The sequence below is a fragment of the Heloderma suspectum genome, chromosome 12, assembly GCF_057233095.1.
Source record: "Heloderma suspectum isolate Gila_16-S chromosome 12, 16-S_ref, whole genome shotgun sequence".
Taxonomy (NCBI): Eukaryota; Metazoa; Chordata; class Lepidosauria; order Squamata; family Helodermatidae; genus Heloderma; species Heloderma suspectum.
This window is the reverse complement of record NC_139469.1, coordinates 11,716,346-11,735,241: the sequence shown is the minus strand read 5'-3', so window position 1 is coordinate 11,735,241 and position 18,896 is coordinate 11,716,346. Positions and strand designations below refer to the sequence as shown.

At 48.2% G+C, this 18,896-nt stretch overlaps 1 protein-coding gene across 1 annotated transcript in view; it reads left to right on the top strand.

Moving 5' to 3' along the window:
- The first annotated feature begins 4,668 nt into the window (after nucleotides 1–4,668).
- Nucleotides 4,669–18,896, top strand: part of TNFRSF13B (TNF receptor superfamily member 13B) — a 20,605-nt gene continuing 6,377 nt past the window's right edge. The window contains exons 1-3 of the mRNA XM_084818399.1: nucleotides 4,669–4,795; nucleotides 11,861–12,002; nucleotides 15,818–15,934. Of these exons, the coding sequence (XP_084674525.1) occupies nucleotides 11,897–12,002; nucleotides 15,818–15,934 (223 nt within the window). The 5' untranslated portion in view covers nucleotides 4,669–4,795; nucleotides 11,861–11,896. The remainder of the gene's footprint in view (nucleotides 4,796–11,860; nucleotides 12,003–15,817; nucleotides 15,935–18,896) is intronic.

Below are 18,896 nucleotides of genomic sequence, written 5' to 3'. Positions count from 1 at the left end.
GAAAGGAGATTTTGACTTTGGGGAATATTTAAAAAAAAAAAAGATTCCCGTCAAGCGCGGCCTAAAGTGGTATAGTCCTGGCTCCTCCACCATCAGAATTTCTGCTGTATGTACAGACAAAAGTCACCCTGGACCTCATACCATTCATGCAAGGCTCCACTACTACGGATCGCACACCTAGCCTCAGGCAAGGAGGAGGAATGGATTTCCCGGTGGCAGTCCATCCTTTTCCATTCCAGCATTCTCCCACCATTCCCAACACCAGTTTTGATCATAATCAAAATGAAAATAAAGAAATAAAACCTATGCCCGAGAGAACCTAAAGTCAAAGGAGGTAACCCCTAATGCAGAAAATAAACGTGCCAATTTCAGGTCCGGTGATGTGGTGAAGCTAGAAACAGAGAAAAGAAATCCTCTATCACTGCCCCCACAGATGATAGTTTCATAAACCAAAGGATGTTTCTTCCTTTCCGCGTGCCCCTCCTCCAAACACCACTCCCTAACCAAACACTGCAAGGCTGACAGATGCTGAACTGAATCATAGGGTGTGCTGCTGTTGTACAGAGAAGTCCTCCCTTCCTTTCTCTCTCTCCGTCTCTCCCTGGTGCTTCTCAGAAGAAAACAAATGTGTCAAAGAACCTTTTGCATTAAAGGCCTCCAGGGCTCGGGCAGGGGGGGAAACGGGGTGGATGGGGAGGAACTTAATTATTCATGTTTCAAAACCACAGGCAGTACAGAAAGATGGGTGTTTGGTTTCATGTCACCTGGGTGCTTGAGCACCCGGTGTTGGCCATTAAGGTGACCTAAATCTTGAAGCAGCTGGAGCAGAAAGCCAGAACGCAAGAGAAAAGCACACCCTCCAACTTACGGGCGGCGGGTCAAGAAACCGGCAGGCTTGTGACAGCCTTAGGCTTGTCCCAAAGATCACTTTGTGAGCCGGCGGACTGATTGCAGGCATGTTTAGAATGGGAGTTAAACTATGGTGCTCGCTTCCACAAGATGCGGTGACAACAACCAGCGTAAGCTGCTTCCAGACGGAGGGCTCCTAGCGCTTCCAGTCAAAGGGCATCGTGCAGTTATTCCGCATTTTCCTCTTTTTGTGTGGAAAGAAAAAAAGATGGAAGAAGGGGTGAGGAAAATACAGGAGGGCTACAGATCGACCACGACGTTGTCTCGACCCCATGTAAAATCGAGGCATTGTCTCGACCCCACGTAAAATCCTGTGAACAAGGCAAGGCAATAGCATGATAAAAGCCTTGTCTGGGAGCATTCTTCAGATGCGATCATCTGCAGGTTTGCAGCTGCGCTGGCTGGGGAATGCTGGGAGTTGCGGGACTTTTTTCTGTCTAAACCTGCATAGGATTTTGCCTTTAGACAGCTTTGAAGGGACTTGGGCAAATTCATGGGAGACAAGGCTATCAAGAGCTACTAGGCATGGTGGTTATACACTACCTCCAGAATCAGAGGCAGCCTGCCTATGTACACCAGTTGCTGGGGAACATGGGCTGGAGGGTGCTGTTGTGGGATTCCCATCGAGGCATCTGGTTGGCCACTATGCAAACAGAATGGTGGACTAGATAGGCCTTTGGTCTCATCCAGCACAGCTCTTCTTATGTTCTTACGCTGTCTCCAGGATTGGAGGCACTAGGGAGCAACCGTGTGAGAGGGCTGTTGCTCTCGTGGCTGCTTGTGCTCTTCCCACTGAGACAGAGAATTGTAGAGTCGGGAGAGGCCACTGAGGCCAACCCCCTGCTCAGTGCAGGAATCCAGTTTAAAGCCGCCCTAGCAGACAGCTGTCCAGTCTCTGCTGGAACACCTCCAGCGACAGAGAGCCCGCCACCGCCCCAGGCAGCTGGTTCCGTTGTCTGACCACTCTGACTGTTAGGAAGCTTTTCCTGATGTTCAACCGAAATCTGCCATCCTGTAACTTAAGCCTGTTATTTCATGTCCTACAGTCTTTCTTGAACAGGTTGTGAACCCTCTTCTGTGCAACAACCCTTTAGGTACTTGGGAAGTGCGATCATATCCCCCCCCCCCAGTCTTCTGGTTAGCCACTTTGGGAAACTAGACAGGCCTTGGGTCCAATCCAGTATGGTGCTTATATTTGTTTATTCCGCAATAGCCCTGTGCTCTACCAGCTTGAAAGCCAAGAGACCAGTGGTTCCACTCAGCTAAGGATTTGCAGGAACATAATTGTCCTACTATAGGTTGTCATCAACAGTTTAGCCTATCACTCCGTGGGCGAAGGGTGTGAAGTGGCAGGCTGCTCACCCTCCCCAACCTGGTGCCCTTCAGATGCCTTGGACTACAATTCCCAGCATTCCCGACCATTGGCCATTCCAGCTGAGGCTGATGGATGTTGAAGCCCCAAACATCTGGAGGGCACCAGGATGAGGAAAGCTGCACTAGAGCCAAGATGCACAGGGTGGCCATGTGTCCAACTTTACAGAGGACAGTTGTCTGTTTGAAGGAGTCCTCTGTTTGGAGGGCTGCCCAGTCCAAGTCTGTTTTAAAGCCAAAGAAGGGACAGCTGCAGGGGCCTTGGAGTTGACCATCAGGAGTTCGCACCTGGGCAGTGCATTGAGCAGGCCACCTGCTCGCAGCCTCCCACATTCAGGTGAGATGTACTCATGGAGGTTCCCTGCATGATTTGGAACTGGGGCCCTGATCAGTTACAGCAGGTTGGGGAAGGTGAGTGTTTGGCAGGGTTTGGGGGGGATTGCTGGCCCCACTAGGAGAGATTTAAAAGTATAGGAGTGCTTTCCAGCTTTGAATCTGGAAATCCTACTGATCTAGAATTAAGGCTTTACAGTGAGGTGGTGGTGATGGGGGACCCCAGCCCTCCCATGGTTCCCCAGATGACCACATGCCCCCTTCCCTGGCCCCACCTCTTTCTTCTAGCCAATTATCATTGGTCTTCTTCTGACCACCTCATTCTTCTGACCAATGACCAGGTTCTGTGCAGTTTCTCCCCCCACCCTGCTTCTAAAAGAATAAAATGCCTCCCCTAAGGGGCTCCTTCACAGGGAACTTTTATCCTGCTATTGAGATTGCTCACTCACGGAGGTTTGCGGGCCCTTTAGATGACACTGTGAACCTCCAGGGCATCTCCTGCACTACATGACCTTTATTCCATTTTTAAATACAAAGGAGATAATGAGCTATCAAATTACCCCGCTTGTGTTGTGCCTCAGTTCCCTCCGTGAAAAAGGACAAGCCGCAAGAAGAGGAGCAAGATGAATGAAACATACAGAAGACTCAGATAAAGTGTAGAAGGGGAGGGGGAGAAGGGGAGGGGGAAAAAGAAGCATGTGTGAAGGGAGTCCATCATGATCCTGCATTTAAAAGAGAAGCAGAAAGCCCCCTTTTAAATGCGGGGTTTTAGGCGGGTGTAGAAGGCTTAATTATTGGCAGTAACAGCTTTCAGCTGCAATATGCTCATATTTTTGGTCTTTCGGCCTTTTTGTCTTTGGCCCCACCACCACTAGAATGCAGCCCCCGACAGCTTGTCCAAAATGTCATTCACCTCAGGCTGAAGGAGGTTCAAACATGCCTGCTTTACAGGTAGATCCAAATATGTTTACGCAGAAATCAGTGCTCTTCAGTTCAATAGGACTGACTCCCTGCAAAGTAAGAACTGTGCGGCAGGAAACGCACAAGGGGATCCATATTACGCTGCAATCCCTAAGTCTGGGGTGGAGAGAAGAAACCTGTGCCTCCACCCAAGCCACAGTGACAGTCAACTAACTACCTTTGAAAAGCATCCGGAAGCTATAGGTGGCCCAGACCGCCGCGGCCAGACTGTTGACTGGAGCTGGTTACAGGGAACACGTGACTCCCTTGTTACAGCTTCAGTGGCTACCGGTCTGTTTCAGGGCACAATTCAGAGTGCTGGTTATGACATATAAAGCCCTCTGCAGCTGAGACCAGGCTACCTGAAAGACTGCATGCTCCCATACAAGCCTTCCCAGATTTTAAGATTTTGTGGGGAGGCTCTTATCTTGTTCTATTAGAGGCATGTTCAGTGGGGCCACAAGACAGGGCCTTCTTGGTGGCCGCTCCCAAGCCCTGGAACTCCCTGCCAAGGGAGACTAGGTCCCTCTCTGATGTCCTTCCACTGGCAAGCAAAAACTTTTTTACTCAGGCAGGCCTTTGACACGTCAGCTGGACCGCTGCTGAAGGGGGCTTTATCTAGTCGAGTGTTGCCTATTCTTTATTGGCGTATTTTTAATTGCTTTGTTTTATGTTATGTTTTAAATAAGAGTGTTTTAAATCTGTATTTTACTATTGATTTAATCAATAATGCAATCAAACAATCACTGGCCTTGAACAGTGATGAATCTCTCCGATCTTCATTTCCTAAAAAAAACGAAATGGGGAATAGCAGGGGTGTAGTGATAAGAGAAGCCATGCCTGGAAGAATTTACCCTTCTTAAGGGTCCAGGAGCCCTGGAATGGATTGGATTGGCCATTCATACCCTTTGCCATTTACAAGCCAAGCTGAATTTTATTTTCTCCAGAAAGAGCTGGAGAGGTGAGTAATGGTGGGGCTTCTGTATCCCCTGGGGATAGCTCAGAGAGGACCTCCTTCCAGTACAAGAGTTTGTTTGTTGGGTTCATTTGCATCAAAAGAATGCGAGGGAAAAACCCCAGGAAGCACACGGCAGAGACTCTAATCAAATCGAGCACTAATAATAAACTTCTCAAGCGAGGACCAGGGTGACTGGCTCAGGCCTCAAAGGGAGATGACCTACAGCAGGGAGAAGCTCAGCTAAGACCAGGAGAGGGGAAAAGTGTAAGTAAATCCCTGCCTTTTTCTTCGCTTACGTGGTGATGGGCCAGCAAGGAAGCACAACTAAGACTGGCTTGTGTTGTGACTGGCTTGTCTGTCCCCAGCACAGGAGTGGGCAACTCGTGGCTAGAGCTCATGGAGCAGCACCCCAGCCCTGGAGGCAACTCTTCGACCTTGGAGAGTTGGCTCCAAGTGAGAATTTCGCCAAGTACGGCTTTTCCTTTCTCGTAAATTCAGTTCATACGCAGCGTCCTTGGCTTGCTGCACTTTCATGATGCCATTGTGATGCTGCTGCAAGGTTCTGAGCAGTGAGCTGGGGACCTGTATCGGCTCCAGGTATTTTCTGGGGTGGGGGGGTGGAAGCATGGGCCCACCTCCTCCTTGCTGTTGTCAATACTTCCCGTTTGCTTGCCCACTCCCTCTGGGCCCAATCCACGCGGTGGGAGAAAGGAAAGCGAGGAGAGGATATGCCTCCATCGCTTCACTTTTGACACTGCTTGCATGTTCAAAGGAGGCAGGGAACAGGCAGAGACAGTAAGGAGGACCGGCAGAGCCAGGAGGCTCTGGGGACAGGGCCGGCCCTACCATTAGGCGAAGTGAAGCAGTCATCTCAGGCGGCAGGGAGGTGGCAGCAAGGGGTTGGAGGACAGACCTGTGTGCAATGTGGCTTGTTCTACACCCCCTAAGTTATCTTGCTGCCTTCAGGTACAATGGAGGATACTGTCCTGTCCTCATTGTTGAAGCCAACGTCATCTGCCAGGCTCTTTGGCTTTTGTACATAGAATGGGAGTGGGCGCCATCTTGCTCTTTGCCTCAGGCAGCAAAATGGCTTGGGCCAGTCATGTCTAGGGGGAGGTCAAGAATGCTGATGGCTGACAACCGGGCACAGGGTTTCGTATTATTTCCCCCTCCATCCAATTCCGAGTGCAAGCAACCCAAGCGATTTCTTGGGACAGCAAGTATCTAGAAACATGCATGCAACTGCTCAAATATATAGTGCCAGTGGATTGCAAACACCTCAGACGCTTTGCAGGGGTTTCTCAATTAAAAAGAAACAAAACCCAGTACTGACAAGCAGTCTTCCTCAAGGTGTGCCCCAGGGATCCAGGGTTGCAGAGGTGCCAAGGCAAACTCACAGCCAAGCACAGCATAAGAGTGCCATCCCAAAGGCTCACGGGCGAACGACTCCGACCACATGATTTGGGCCCTTGGGAGAGTAAAACTCCTTAAGTTGGATCTTAGAGCAGAGAGAGGCGAAGGGGCAAAGAAGTGGAGTAAGGTGCTTCCAAAGGAACTCAGGCCCTGTCCACAGCTCAGTGCAGCTTTGCATGCAACATGGACATGCAGTCCATGTTGCATGCACAGTAACATGGACTGTGTTATCTCCAGTTAAAAGTAAATATGTGATGAGGTAGCTGATGATGGGGGGGGGGGTCTTCTCTGCCTGAGACCATGGAAAGCAACTGCCAGTCAGAGTAGATCAGGCATCCCCATTCCGCTGCCCTCAGATGTTTGGGACTACATAGCCTAGCATCCCTGACCATGCTGGCTGGAGCTGATGGGAGTTGAGGTCCAAAACATCTGGAGGCACCAGGTTGGGGAAGGGTGGAGTAGACAAATAGTTTGACCTGATTTAAGGCAGCTTCTTATATTCTTGAGTTGTGGGAGACTGAAGTTCCACAACTAATAAGCTCCTCTCTTGCTATGGTGGGAAAGGCCGCTGCCTTCAGGACTCCCCACTGCCCTCATATGCACCTCTTCAAGGTAGAAGAAAGACAGGTCAATCCCTTGTCCTTTTGAAATATGGCTACCTTAATCAAGTAGGGTAGTTTCTCTGGCAGAGAACTGCAGGGTATTTCTGAACAGCATTTCTTCCCCTGCCACAACCCAAGGGATGGAAAAAGCAGGCAAGAGAGCTGCACACCAGCAATCTTCAGTTTAAGGCTGTGCAAGCATTTCATCCAGCCATGGAATTATGCATTACAAAAACAGATCGGTGAATCAAGGTATGCTTATAATACCACCTTTTTCTGTCCAGGCTCCTGTGAGTCTTTGGAGATCTGAAGGGAACCCCTTCCCATACCTGCCCCACTAGTCCTGGGGAAGCTTTGCCTGCTAAATGTTTGCCTCTTAAAAGCATTGCTAAAAAATAAAAAGATGGCAACCCAAACTGGAAAGCACAAACTTGAAGGAAAGGCCATCTTCTCTCTTGGGGCATATCTAAACTATGAAGTTTGTTTCTTACATTAGATCACAAAACAAAAAGCCTTGGCTTAATAGCCATTCCCTCTTGCCAGGGAATTGTAGGATGGGTGAATGAGTGTGACTATTTGGACCTCTGGAATTCTCCGCACCTCACAAAACCACAGTTGATTTCCAGAACTGAGGGAAGCCACAATTATTACAGTGGTATAAAACCACCATAACTTTGCCTCCAGTATCACCACAGCAGCAGAAGAAAATTAAAATTCTGACAGCTGGGCTGAAATATATAAAAAAGGAATTTCCTGATAAATGTTCAGGATTTCTCTCTTTTTTTAGTTCTTCCTGAGCTGTGGTAGAATGTCAGTCCTCCTCTGAAAATATTTGGTGAGATTGCCTTCACAATTGTACTCCCAACCAAATTAAGAATTTGGGGTGCAGATGTGGATTCAGTTGTATACATTGTCATCATCATCATTTATTAATATTGGTGCAGGAAGAAATGGGTTTGGGCCTTACTCCTTCCAGTTCTCTCTTCTCATTGCTTCCTTCTTCCACCAGTAGAGCTGAGGCAAAATTTCTTAGAAGGTATTTTTCTGAGAAAATTTCTGAGGTTTTACTTCCCTCACCCACCACCCTTGGGAAAAGGTCACTTTGCAGAATTTTTTCATAATATTCTCCATCATTGTGTGGGGGTGTGGTGGAGGTTGCAGCCATTTCCCCAATACCTGAATGCTCTAGAACAATGCTAGGCATAGAGCATGGTGGAAAATGCAAAATGGTGCCCATAAGTGCAGCTGCTGCTGCATGTAATGGGGGGAAACACCCAGGGAAAAGAGAAAGAAGCTATGTTACTGCCACTGGTAATGATGAACCCCATCTCTAAGAAATTGTTGGTGAATTGTCCCTCCCCCTGGAAAATCCGTCCCCCACCCCTGCAGTTTCTTTGCTCACAAATAGGGTGGAGAATTTTGAGAGGCCATTTGCACTGGTCTGTGAACTAACTAAAATGTTGCATTTAGCATTAACTGGGCTGAATTTCTCAGATATTTGCCAAGTGTTTTCTTTTTCACCCCACCTAAACTGTTGAGGAATTCTGTCTGAATAGTCGAATATTCAGAGAAATGCTCTCCTCACTCATCTCCCCAGTTCCACCACTTACAAATCAAGTGGAGAATTTTGAAATTCCATTTGATAATGGAGGCCATTTTCAACAAGAAAAAAACGCATTCTGCAATGTTCCATCTGCTTGTAAACTGTTGGGAGGTTGAGCCATTAAAGACATTGCAAAGGCAAATGAGAGAAAAATGGGGCAGCAAGCACAGAGTGATGAATGCGTTATAGGCATAGATACTGTGAGAGGAGAAGTAACGAAATGAGATTGACCAGGGCGTGCGGGGAATCCATTTGCATCTCCCAACTCCAAAAACTGCATTGGCTGTGGAAAATCCAAACCCATAATAATCCACCACTTTCCCAACAATGGAGAGACTTTGAATCCCCCCCACCCCCAAAAAGCATCCATGCCCTCACACACACACTCACTCACTCAGAGGTTTAGCCAGCTCTATCCAGCTTCAAGGGCAACATAAAGAATAAGCCAGAAAGCTGTGCAGCTTTGGTTTCGACCAGACCTAATTTTGAGAGTAAGTTGGTGAGAGCTTTTAGACCAAAACAGCAAGAATCGCAGCTAGGCAGCCAAGCATGTCGTATTCAAGATGACAGAAGTCTCATGTAAGCCTCAATGAATTGCCCCCTTGTGACAATTTACTTTTCCCCCTCACAAAGCTTATGCACTTGGGAGTGTTATTCAGCCAGAACCCAATGTTAGCAACACACGGTCTTAGTAATGATACAGAGAGAATGTTGTTTGTTCCACACGTATGAGGAAGCACAATTGTCGAAATGCATTAAAAGCTGTGGTTACTTTTTCTGCAAGGTGATTTTTTGCAGTTATCACAAGGTAATTTTTACATGGTGAATATTTAGCATTTATTCGATATTTAAATGCATAGGCCTTCTCTCCCAATGAGAATCATGGGACGGGAAATCTGTCAGATTCACTTTCTCCCACATTCGCCCTTTTTTGAATCCCATGTTCTTTCCTTCCAGTTATGAAGAGATTTGTGAATTTCAGTAAGTTCTTAAAAAAAAAAAACGCTGAACAGAACCAAATTCTCACTCCTCTGCATGCAGCCAAGTTCCATGTTCCTCCCTGCCATGTAGCTTTGAAAGAAGAGGAGCCCATCAGGAAAAACCCTAATTCAGCACCACAGATATGGCTGCATATGCTCAAAGCCCTTTGCCTGGATGGATCTGTCAGTTTTGCTTTCTAGCACAATCAAAAATTTAAAATCTTAAGTTTTCCCCATCCTGCTTATGAATAAATTTGAAATTTTGGTCAGATCACGGTAGGCTGGGAAGGCTCCTGTACTACAGAGAGAGAGAGAGAGGGAGAGAAAGAGATTGTTCACACACACACACACACACACACACACACAGTGTAGAGGTTTTACACAAGACCTCCAAATTCTGCATATACACCTTACCTTTAAAACTCTCCAGTGGTAGAGTATGCATTACTTTGCATGCAAAAGTTCCCAGGTTCCGTCTCCACCAGTCAGTATAAACAACACTGAGCTAAAAGTACCGATGGTCTTGGCTCAGTATAAGTCAGGTTTCTGTGACCCCTATTTCTCATTAAGCCCTTGCTTTCTTAGTTTTATATATTTTATCCTGCCATGTTTTAGTGTTTGAGTATTTGATATTGCTTTCACTGTATTACCATTTTATCTTTTGTCATGAGCTGCCATGGAAGGAAAGACAGAATAGAAATTATTATAATAATAAATGCCCATGGCCTCTGCCCATAAGAACTTAAGAGCAGTTTTGCTGCATGAGGCCGAAACCTCCACTTTCCTACAGTGGTCAACCAGAAGCCTCTGGGAAGTCCACCAGCAGGACAGGAGTGCGATAGTACCTTTTCACTCATGTTCCCCACCGACTGGCATTCAGAGGCATATTGTCTCTGAACTTGGAGTTAGTAGACTCCTTCAGCTCTATCATCCTCAGCCAGCTAAGGATTGCCTGCTCCCCTCAATGTCTCTTGCCCTTTCACTATTGCTGCCCCCTATCTGCAGATCACATATATGGTGCCAACTCTCTCTTTTTCTTCAGCCCTTGGCCAAATTTCATGTAGAAGGAAAGGGTGGCAGAGAAAGGGGTGTGAGAGAAACAGGGATGACAGAGAGAGAGCACAAATGCAAGTGGCAGAGAGATAAAATGGGGAGGCCCTGCACCCTTTTTACTCTGGCCCTGCCCACTGCCACCATATGGCCCCTGATGAATTACCCGAGAAAAAAGATTCCCTACTTTTGCTTTAAATCCTTCCACAAAACCCAACTATTCACTGTGGCCTTTGGCTTAGTCCTTTAACCCCTTCCCAGCTGCAGCCCAGTGTTAAGCACATGTATCAGGCCCACGTTCTTCACTCCCTGCCTCTCATTTCCTTCCTCGCTGTCTATTTTGGAGATTGCATGCACCTTGGTAACCGTCTCTATGTAATTCTATAAAGAGCCCTGCAGGCTTATATATAAACAAAAATAAAAATCTGCCCTGCTGGCTCAGAAGGAAAGTCCATCTAGCCAGCATCCTTTTCCCCACAGCAGCCAGACAGATGCAGCCAGACAGGTGCGGAGAATTGCCACTGCACTCTGGCAGCGTTCAATGCTCAACGGGTACGGACAGTGCTGGCTCCAGGTTTTTTAGGGCCCATGGGCAAGATGCCCTCAATGGGCTCCTCCCCTCTCATCACCATTGTTACCAGCCGCTGTTGTTCCTCATCATCTTGATCATTGCTTGCTTGCTTGCTTGGCGGAGAGCCAGTGGGCTGTGGCATCTCCTGCTCCTCCTCCTCATCACCATCCTTGTTTGAGCCAGAGCAGGAGGCAGGGGAACAAGCCGCTTGCAATGGTGCAGAGGAGGAGCAATTCCAGGGGGCTCTGGTCAGTGGGCCCCTGCTGGGATGTGGGCCCTCAGCAGGTGCCCAACCATGCCTACCCTTGATACCAGCCCTGGGTACAGGAGTCCCCTTAGAGGCTGAGCGCTACATTTTCCACTCTCTTGCAGAACTAAACTTTCCACAATTGTTTTTCTACGAAGGTTTTCTGTTATCAGGTAATGCAGCTGCAGGTGGCTTCAGGTTGTGTACAAGCCCAGGGTGAAGGTGGTGGTGGGGGAGCAATTTAACCCCTTATTTCCCAGTCTTTTCTCCACCCCGCCCCCAAAGCCTTTACTGAGCTGTTTTTCTTCCCAAGAGAGGAAAGACATAGGGGACTTGTATTTTTCACCTCCGGCGGAGACCAGCAGCAGGGGCAAATCTGAGTAAACAAACAATTTTGAGCAAAAAAAATGACTGGGAAAAGAAAAGATGAAAACAGCTCATCCTCAGCTCAACCTGAAACCAGCTGCAGCGGCTTTACAAGACAGAATAAGGCCTTCGCAGTGGGTGGGTGGGTGAATGGGACACATGCGCACTCACGTCCCCCCGCCCCCAGTTATTCAATGTTCTTAGAGTGATTTCAGGTGAAGCTTTTATCATGCAGTCGTGCTGTCTCGAACACAGAATCTTACAAGGGTTCCAGGTATCATCTTCCACTTGTAACTGTCCCACGCTTTCCCATCGCTTCTTCCATCTTTTTTCTTACTAGAAAAATAAATCCATTAAGGAGAAAAAGACAGAATAGCTACACAATACCCCTTTGGGCATTTGTAGCGCTTGGAGCCCTCCATCTGGAAGCAGCCCCGTCTTCATGGACCTTTGATCCCTCCAGTCTGGCATTTACAATAGAATTTCTGTTTTTACAGACCTCCCCGGGTCGCCGCTTGGGTCTCCAACAGACCATGCTGTGCTCAAAGGAGCTGTACTGGGATGAGCTCTTACAGGATTGCATCCCCTGCAAGGTTGCATGTCACCCACTCAAGGTCAAGGGATGTGCCGATGTCTGCAGTAAGTGCTCAGAGAGTGATCTTATTTGATTTTATTAGAATACTAGTGAACGGGCTGGAATAGCTCTTAGCTGGATCCTGCGAAGCCTTCAAGCAAACATACATTGCTCGTAGAGCTGGACACACTGTGCCCGCCCCATGTGAGTGAAGTCATGCCAATTGGCCCTCCTAGGCATGGCCCCATTGAGAGAAGGGTCTGTCCACTTCATTCCCCCGAGTGGGGCTGCCCAGCAGCTGGGGGGGGGGCAGGTGTATAACTCTGACTCTCGGCCTGCTATCTCCCCAGCTTCAAATTGTACGGATGGCACAGCTACGCATTGGTTAGGGAAATCTGCCTCTAGTGGCTGGAGATGTTACTGCAGGGTTCAACCACATGGACACATTTACATTAAAATTAATTAGTGCATTTAGGGTGCAATCCTATGGCTGCTAGTCAGCGGCTAGACGGCCACAGGATAGGTCGGTTCCCAGGAACTGACCTCGGAGCCCGTGCTCCAAGGTCAGTTCCCTGAGAACCGACCTCCACCCCTTCCCACGCTGCCTCGTAGGCAGCGTGGATCGGCCCCATGCTCTTCTCTTGTAAGAGCAGCACGGAGCAGAGAAAACAGGGCGTTCCTGGGGGTGGGCCAGGGCAGGGAGGGCAGAAGTGCCTTTCTGATGCTTCCTATGCACCGTCTAGCGTCCCCCCCACCCGGTCCAGCTTCCCACAGCTAGACAGACAAAACCAGCTGTCTAGACATGAATGCAGGGCAGCTGAAGCACGGAGGGGAAGATCCCCTCCATGCTGCTCCTGCCCTGCATTGGATAGGTGGTCACCTCCGAGTTCGGAGGCGGCCGCCTATCCCGATAGGGTTGTGTCGTTAAAAAAACAAAATAACCCCAAGCTGCACACTCTGGGTCCCCTTAGTATGTATGCCAAGCTTCAGGTGTCTAGGTTTCACCACCTTGGTACTACAGATGACATCCTCCTTTATTATTCTACATTGCCGACCGCTTTCCAACCACAATGGCTCTTCAAAGCAGTTCACAAATAATAAAACCACATCTGGCAGCATCTCAGGAAGATGTTTTTAAACGTACAGTGAGAGCTCTAGAATACCAGATGTTGTCAATGGTCTCAAACCATGGTATTGTGAGGCTTCTGCCTCTGCTCCCTTGAAAGATGGCAGCAGGAAATGGGGTGACGTGGACCATGTGTTTTTCACAAGTCCTCTCCTCCAGTCCACCCAGTGTTCCTGCTGCCGCTGCCCAGTCTAGGGTAGTAGCTAGTATCACTGACTCCCAAGCCCTAAGAACTCTTGGGCTGTTATAGGCACTGGAGGGAAGAAGCAATGTAGAAAGTAGTCCTCTGCCACAAGAAAGTTCAACTAGTAGATCTGGCTCTACTAGTACAGCTCTGGCCAATTTGTAATAGATCGGCAAAGATTTCTGACTTCCAGTTGTTTAACAGTAGCAGCAACAAAATTACTTTCTCCCCTTGCCCGAAATTCTACTGCTGAAATGACGAAAACTTAGGATAGCCAAGAGTAGAATTATGTGTGGAAGAACTCTGAGCTCAGTTCAGTTCTTCTGGTACTTAAAACACATTCCTGGGCTCAGAATTCTTCCTTTAAAAAAAAAAAAAAGTTTCCAAAAGTTGCTTAATGCTGGAATATTTGAGAGAAGAAGTAACCTTGCCCTGTTTCAAGTTATTCTTCTGGCATCCTTCAAAGGTTAGATACTGTCAGGGTCCAGCTTCAGTACTGCAGTGGGCCTTGTAGGTGATAGCCAGGATTGGAGTAGAAGTAGCCTGGAAGGGCTTGGGCCTGTTCAGCCTCTGGAATGCTGGAATCTGTGTGAGCTTCTCTCTGTCAGTGTTCTCAGATCAGAGCCAGGGGGAGTCACCCCACTCCCTGTCCACCTGTAGAAGGGTCGCCCAGGCTGAAGCATCACTGCTGAAGGGCTGAGCAGTGATTTGTTGTTGTTGTTCAGTCGTTCAGTCGTGTCTGACTCTTCGTGACCCCATGGACCATAGCACGCCAGGCCTTCCTGTCCTCCGCTCTCTCCCGGAGCGTGCTCAAGTCCATATTCATTGCATCAGTGATGCTATCTAGCCATCTCATCCTCTGCCGTCCCCTTCTCCTTTTGCCTTCAGTCTTTCCCAGCATCAGGGTCTTTTCCAGAGAGTTTTCTCTTCGCATTAGGTGGCCAAAATATTTGAGCTTCAGCTTCAGTATCTGTCCTTCCAATGAGCATTCAGGGTTGATTTCCTTTAGGATGGACTGATTTGACCTGCTTGCAGTCCAGGGGACTTGTAAGAGTCTTCTCCAGCAGCACAGTTCGAAAGCAGCCATTCTTCGGCGCTCAGCCTTCCTTATAGTCCAGCTCTCACAGCCATACGTTGCTACTGGGAAAACCATAGCTTTGATTATACGGACCTTTGTCGGCAAGGTGATGACTCTGCTTCTTACTATGCTGTCTAGGTTTGCCATAGTTTTCCTCCCAAGGAGCAAGCGTCTTTTAATTTCATGGCTACAGTCACCGTCTGCGGTGATCTTGGAGCCCAAGAAACTATGCTTCAACCTGGGCGACCCTTCTGCAAACCCCACCCCACCTCTGTCAGGCTCTCACGGACAGCTTCCAGCCTCCCTGCCTGCCAAGGCCAGACCAGCAGGTGGACAGGGATTGGGGTGACTCCCCCTGGCTCTGCTCTGAGAACGCTGATGGAGAGAAGCTCACACAGACTCTGGCATTCCAGAGGGTGAACAGGCCGAAGCCCTTCCAGGCTACTTCTACTCCAATCCTGGCTATCACCTACAAGGGCCACTGCAGTGCTGAAGCTGGGCTCTTCAGTCAGAACCAGTCAGAACTCCAAAGGAGTTACCCAGGGTGCTGAACCTTATCCCCAAAGGGCATAGCACCTTGGATAGCTCCTTTAGCGGTCTGGCTGGTTCTGACTGAAACCCAGAATAGATTTACAGCCCCACTGAAATCGGAGCCACCAGCCTCCACTGGCAATACCTTTGTTAGGCTAACCAAAAGATCACAAAAAAATATGCAAGCAGCTTGCATATTTTTTGTGATATTTTGCTTGACTTAATGAAGGTATTACATCAATAGGGGTGTGCAAAAAAGGTAGATCCTAGAAGCCAGAAGTATCTTCCCCCGTACTCCGCTGCTTTATTTATTTACTTATTACATTTATATCCTGCTTATTTTCCTCCTTAAGGCACCCAAGGCAGCATCATGATCCCCCTCCTCTCCATTTTAGCCTCACAACAACAACCCTGTGAGGTAGGTAGGGCTGAGAGTCTGTGACTGGCCCCAATTCACCCAGTGAACTTCCTTGGTTGAGTAGGGACAAAAACCCGGATCTCCCGACTCCCAGGCCAACACTCCAGCCGCTACACCACGCTGAAGCACATAACAATATTTATTTATTTATTAAAATACTGCTATACTGCTTAATGTATTAAAATCCCTAAATTAACAAACCTTTGCATTTATAACCACTTCTTTCTGATAATAAGCAAGTTTGCAACATCTCAATAGCACAGCAACCATGCTGTTGTAACATCTGGAAGTGGGTGCCAAAAGTCCCACTGAACAAACTGAAGCAAGTGTCAATCCAGATGGCTCAAGGATGCAGTGGATGCAGGGAGGTGCAGCAATCCCTCTTTCAACTTTAGAGAAACTCAAGGATGCTGCTGTTCCCATGGCTACATGATCTGGTAGTCAATGAACTGCAGCCAAGCCTAAGATTGGATGGGGGGGAAATGCTGACTGCTTGCTCTCTCTTTTATTTAATATACTGCATAACTGTCTCCTTCCTCTCAGGTTCCATGGACTGCAGCAAGCGTGTGGGCTTCTTTTATGACGAACTCCTGAGAAAGTGCGTCAATTGCTCTTCCATCTGTGGACAACATCCCATAGAATGCCGGCCTTTCTGCAGAAGTAAGAGCCTGGGATGGGTCTAGCACACCCCAGAAGGAAGGCAGGGCCCAATTTTCCTCCCTGGGTTTTCAGCCCCAGAACATGAGACATACTCTGTCTCTCTGGGCATATACAGAGGGCCTTTCCCACACCACAGAATAACTACAGGTCACCCTTCAGAACTCTGGGATCAGGTTGCAAAGCTTCCATGTCAGAAGATGTGCATGGAAATTGGAAAATTGGGCAGGGGAAAAAGTAAACGATTCCCTGCTATTGCTGGTTTAGCTCGAATCCAGGGCAGAAAGGGGCGGGGAAAACCAGTCACACAGTGTCCCCAAACCAGGAGTGTCAATTCAGATTTTGCTGGCTGGCCTTGTAACAGGACTATTGGTCCATCTAAGCCAGTATTGTCTACTTGGGTTCCCAACATGGCGCCACCAAGCACCTCCCTTGGCATGTACCAGTCCCCCCTCCCCCTCCCAATTTTACACACACACGCACGCACGGCCAGCCCTCCCATGAAGCAGGGTGTGAAGTCTGCATCAGGTGGCAGAATGAGAGGAGCAGTGACTTGTCCCCCCCGCCCCGCCAGCAGGGCCCACTGCCAGTAGCAACTAGATCTAATGAGCTTAGATTACAGGAGGGTAGATTTCAGCTGAACATCAGGAAAAGCTTCTTGAGTCTGTTTGCATGACATGACAGCAAACCGTGGGTTATTTAACCCATGGCAGCTCACCCATGGTTACTTAACCCACAGTGGGGCTGTGGCGCATGCAGGGAGCATGTGGCCACCATTTTGATATGCAACCCCCACTTGGGCAGTTGTGTCATGCAAACCCATCGAGCATGGGCTATGTGAGGGTTACCCAACCCCTGAATAACCCATGGTGTTTTAGGGTTATGCGAGGGTTGTTTAACCCTCACATAACCCACGCTGACCAGGTTCACACAACATGACAACTCCTGAGATAGGGTTGCATATGCAAGTTGCCACCCATGGGCACTGCAGCTCATTGTGGGTTGAATAACCCACAAGCCACAGTGTGTCATTTGAACCCGCTCCTTGACAGAGAGGCCTGCTTTGCATGTAACAACCCAGAATATGGGTTCAGTATGGGTTGTCGTTGAATTATGGCTTGTTGTTACATGCGAACCCTGCATTCTGGTTTAGCTATGGGTTGTTAACCATAAACAACTCAAGAGTTCACAACCCAACAACAAACCATGGATTCTCTTCCTGGGTTATTCATGGTTAGCAACCCATAGTTAAGCCATAGTGCAGGGTTCATATGTACCAACAACCCACGATTCAATGACAACCCATACTCAGGGTTGTCATTGCTTGTGAACCAGGCCTAAGAGCGATTTGACAATGGAACCAATTACTCAGAGGAGTGGTGGGCTCTCCCTCACTGGAGTTTTTCAACCTGAGGCTGGACAGCTGTCTGTCAGGGACACTCTAGTTCTAGATTTCTTGCACTGAGCACGTTTAGGCAGGTGTTTAGTGCTGTCCGCCAATTCCCACCCAGTTGTTTCATCTGCTATCGGTGTGCGTTTGTAACTCTGTTCTGATGAATGATGCAGTATAAAATTGCTTTGGATTTGTTTTGTTTTTTTAGACTATTGTAAACTAGCTTGGACATGTGTCTATGGCAGGCACCATAACTCTGTGGCAGAGCATGTGCTTTGCATACAGAAGGTCACAGGTTCAATCCCTGGCATCTCCCAGTTTAAAGGCTCAGATATCCAAGACCATGGAGGGGCTGCTGCCACCCTAAGAAAACAATCCTAGGCCAGACGGACAAATAAGGCTGACAGTGTTCAATGTTCCTGGGTATAATCAGAAAAGCCAGATCTAAACTTTCTTACAAATAAATAAAAAGCCCAGTCAAAGCACACACAAGAATGAGGAACAAGTCATTTTCTTAGGGTAGCCTTGTAAATCCATCCATAAAAGTTACTAGCCTAACTAAAAACAGTGTTAGTAGCCTGCTGAGAGACTAGTAGCCTGCATCTCCAGGGCATTCCTTCCTTCATAGCGAGCATGGAAACTAACCAGGGTAGTGGGCTCCCTTGGCCCACTTGCTCGCCTGCATAGAATTCCTGGTTGCCTATGGTGACCAGGCAAGTCGTGAAATACAAAGCTGCCTTCAGAACTCCCCTCGCCTCTTTTGGGAAGCTGATTTCCACCTGCGAGAATGGCAGCTTTCATTGGATCCTCATGGGCCTGCTCTGTGCACAACCACAAGCCTGAAAGCCAGACAGTATAAACTAGGCGAAGGGAACCAGCGGCCCATGGAGGTGTCCACATCTGGCCCTCAGAGGCCACATGGAGTCCTGCCCCTGGTATCTGGCAGAATCCTGACTGTTATCTCCAATCACCAGAAATGACAGCAGGGATGCAGGTGGGCAGGGGGATGCTGTGCAGGCGAAGTAGCCGCGGCTGAGATGGCAGCTGGAGGACAAAGCTCTCCATGTTTTCGCTGTTCAGTGCCTGAAGTTTCTTGTGCTTCACAGAATTGCTTACTTATTTCATTTCTATCCCGCCCAATAGCCGGAGCTCTCTGGGCAGTTCACAAAAATCAAAACCACAAAGCGCAGCAAAAAACAATATAAAGCATGAAAGCTTTAAACCACAATATAACAGTACAACAGGAATAAAACCTAGCAGCAAGGCAGAGATTTAAAGTACAGATTTAAAACACCAGAGCTAAAAGATCAGGAAGCTAAAATGCTAATAGTGGGAGAATAAAAAAGTCTTCACCTGGCGCCGGAAGGAGTACAACGTATTACTTGCATACAGTGGCGGCAGGTGCTGACTGGGGCTGGTGGGGCAGAGGACAGGGCAGATGCTCAATATTCTACTGAGACTGTCGGAATAATACAGGAGATGAGCACGTGTGACACTTGAAAGCAGTGGAGGAAATGTACCTGGTTGTGGGGGAATCTCTGCCACGAGTGGGTGGGGGACAGACAGGGGGTC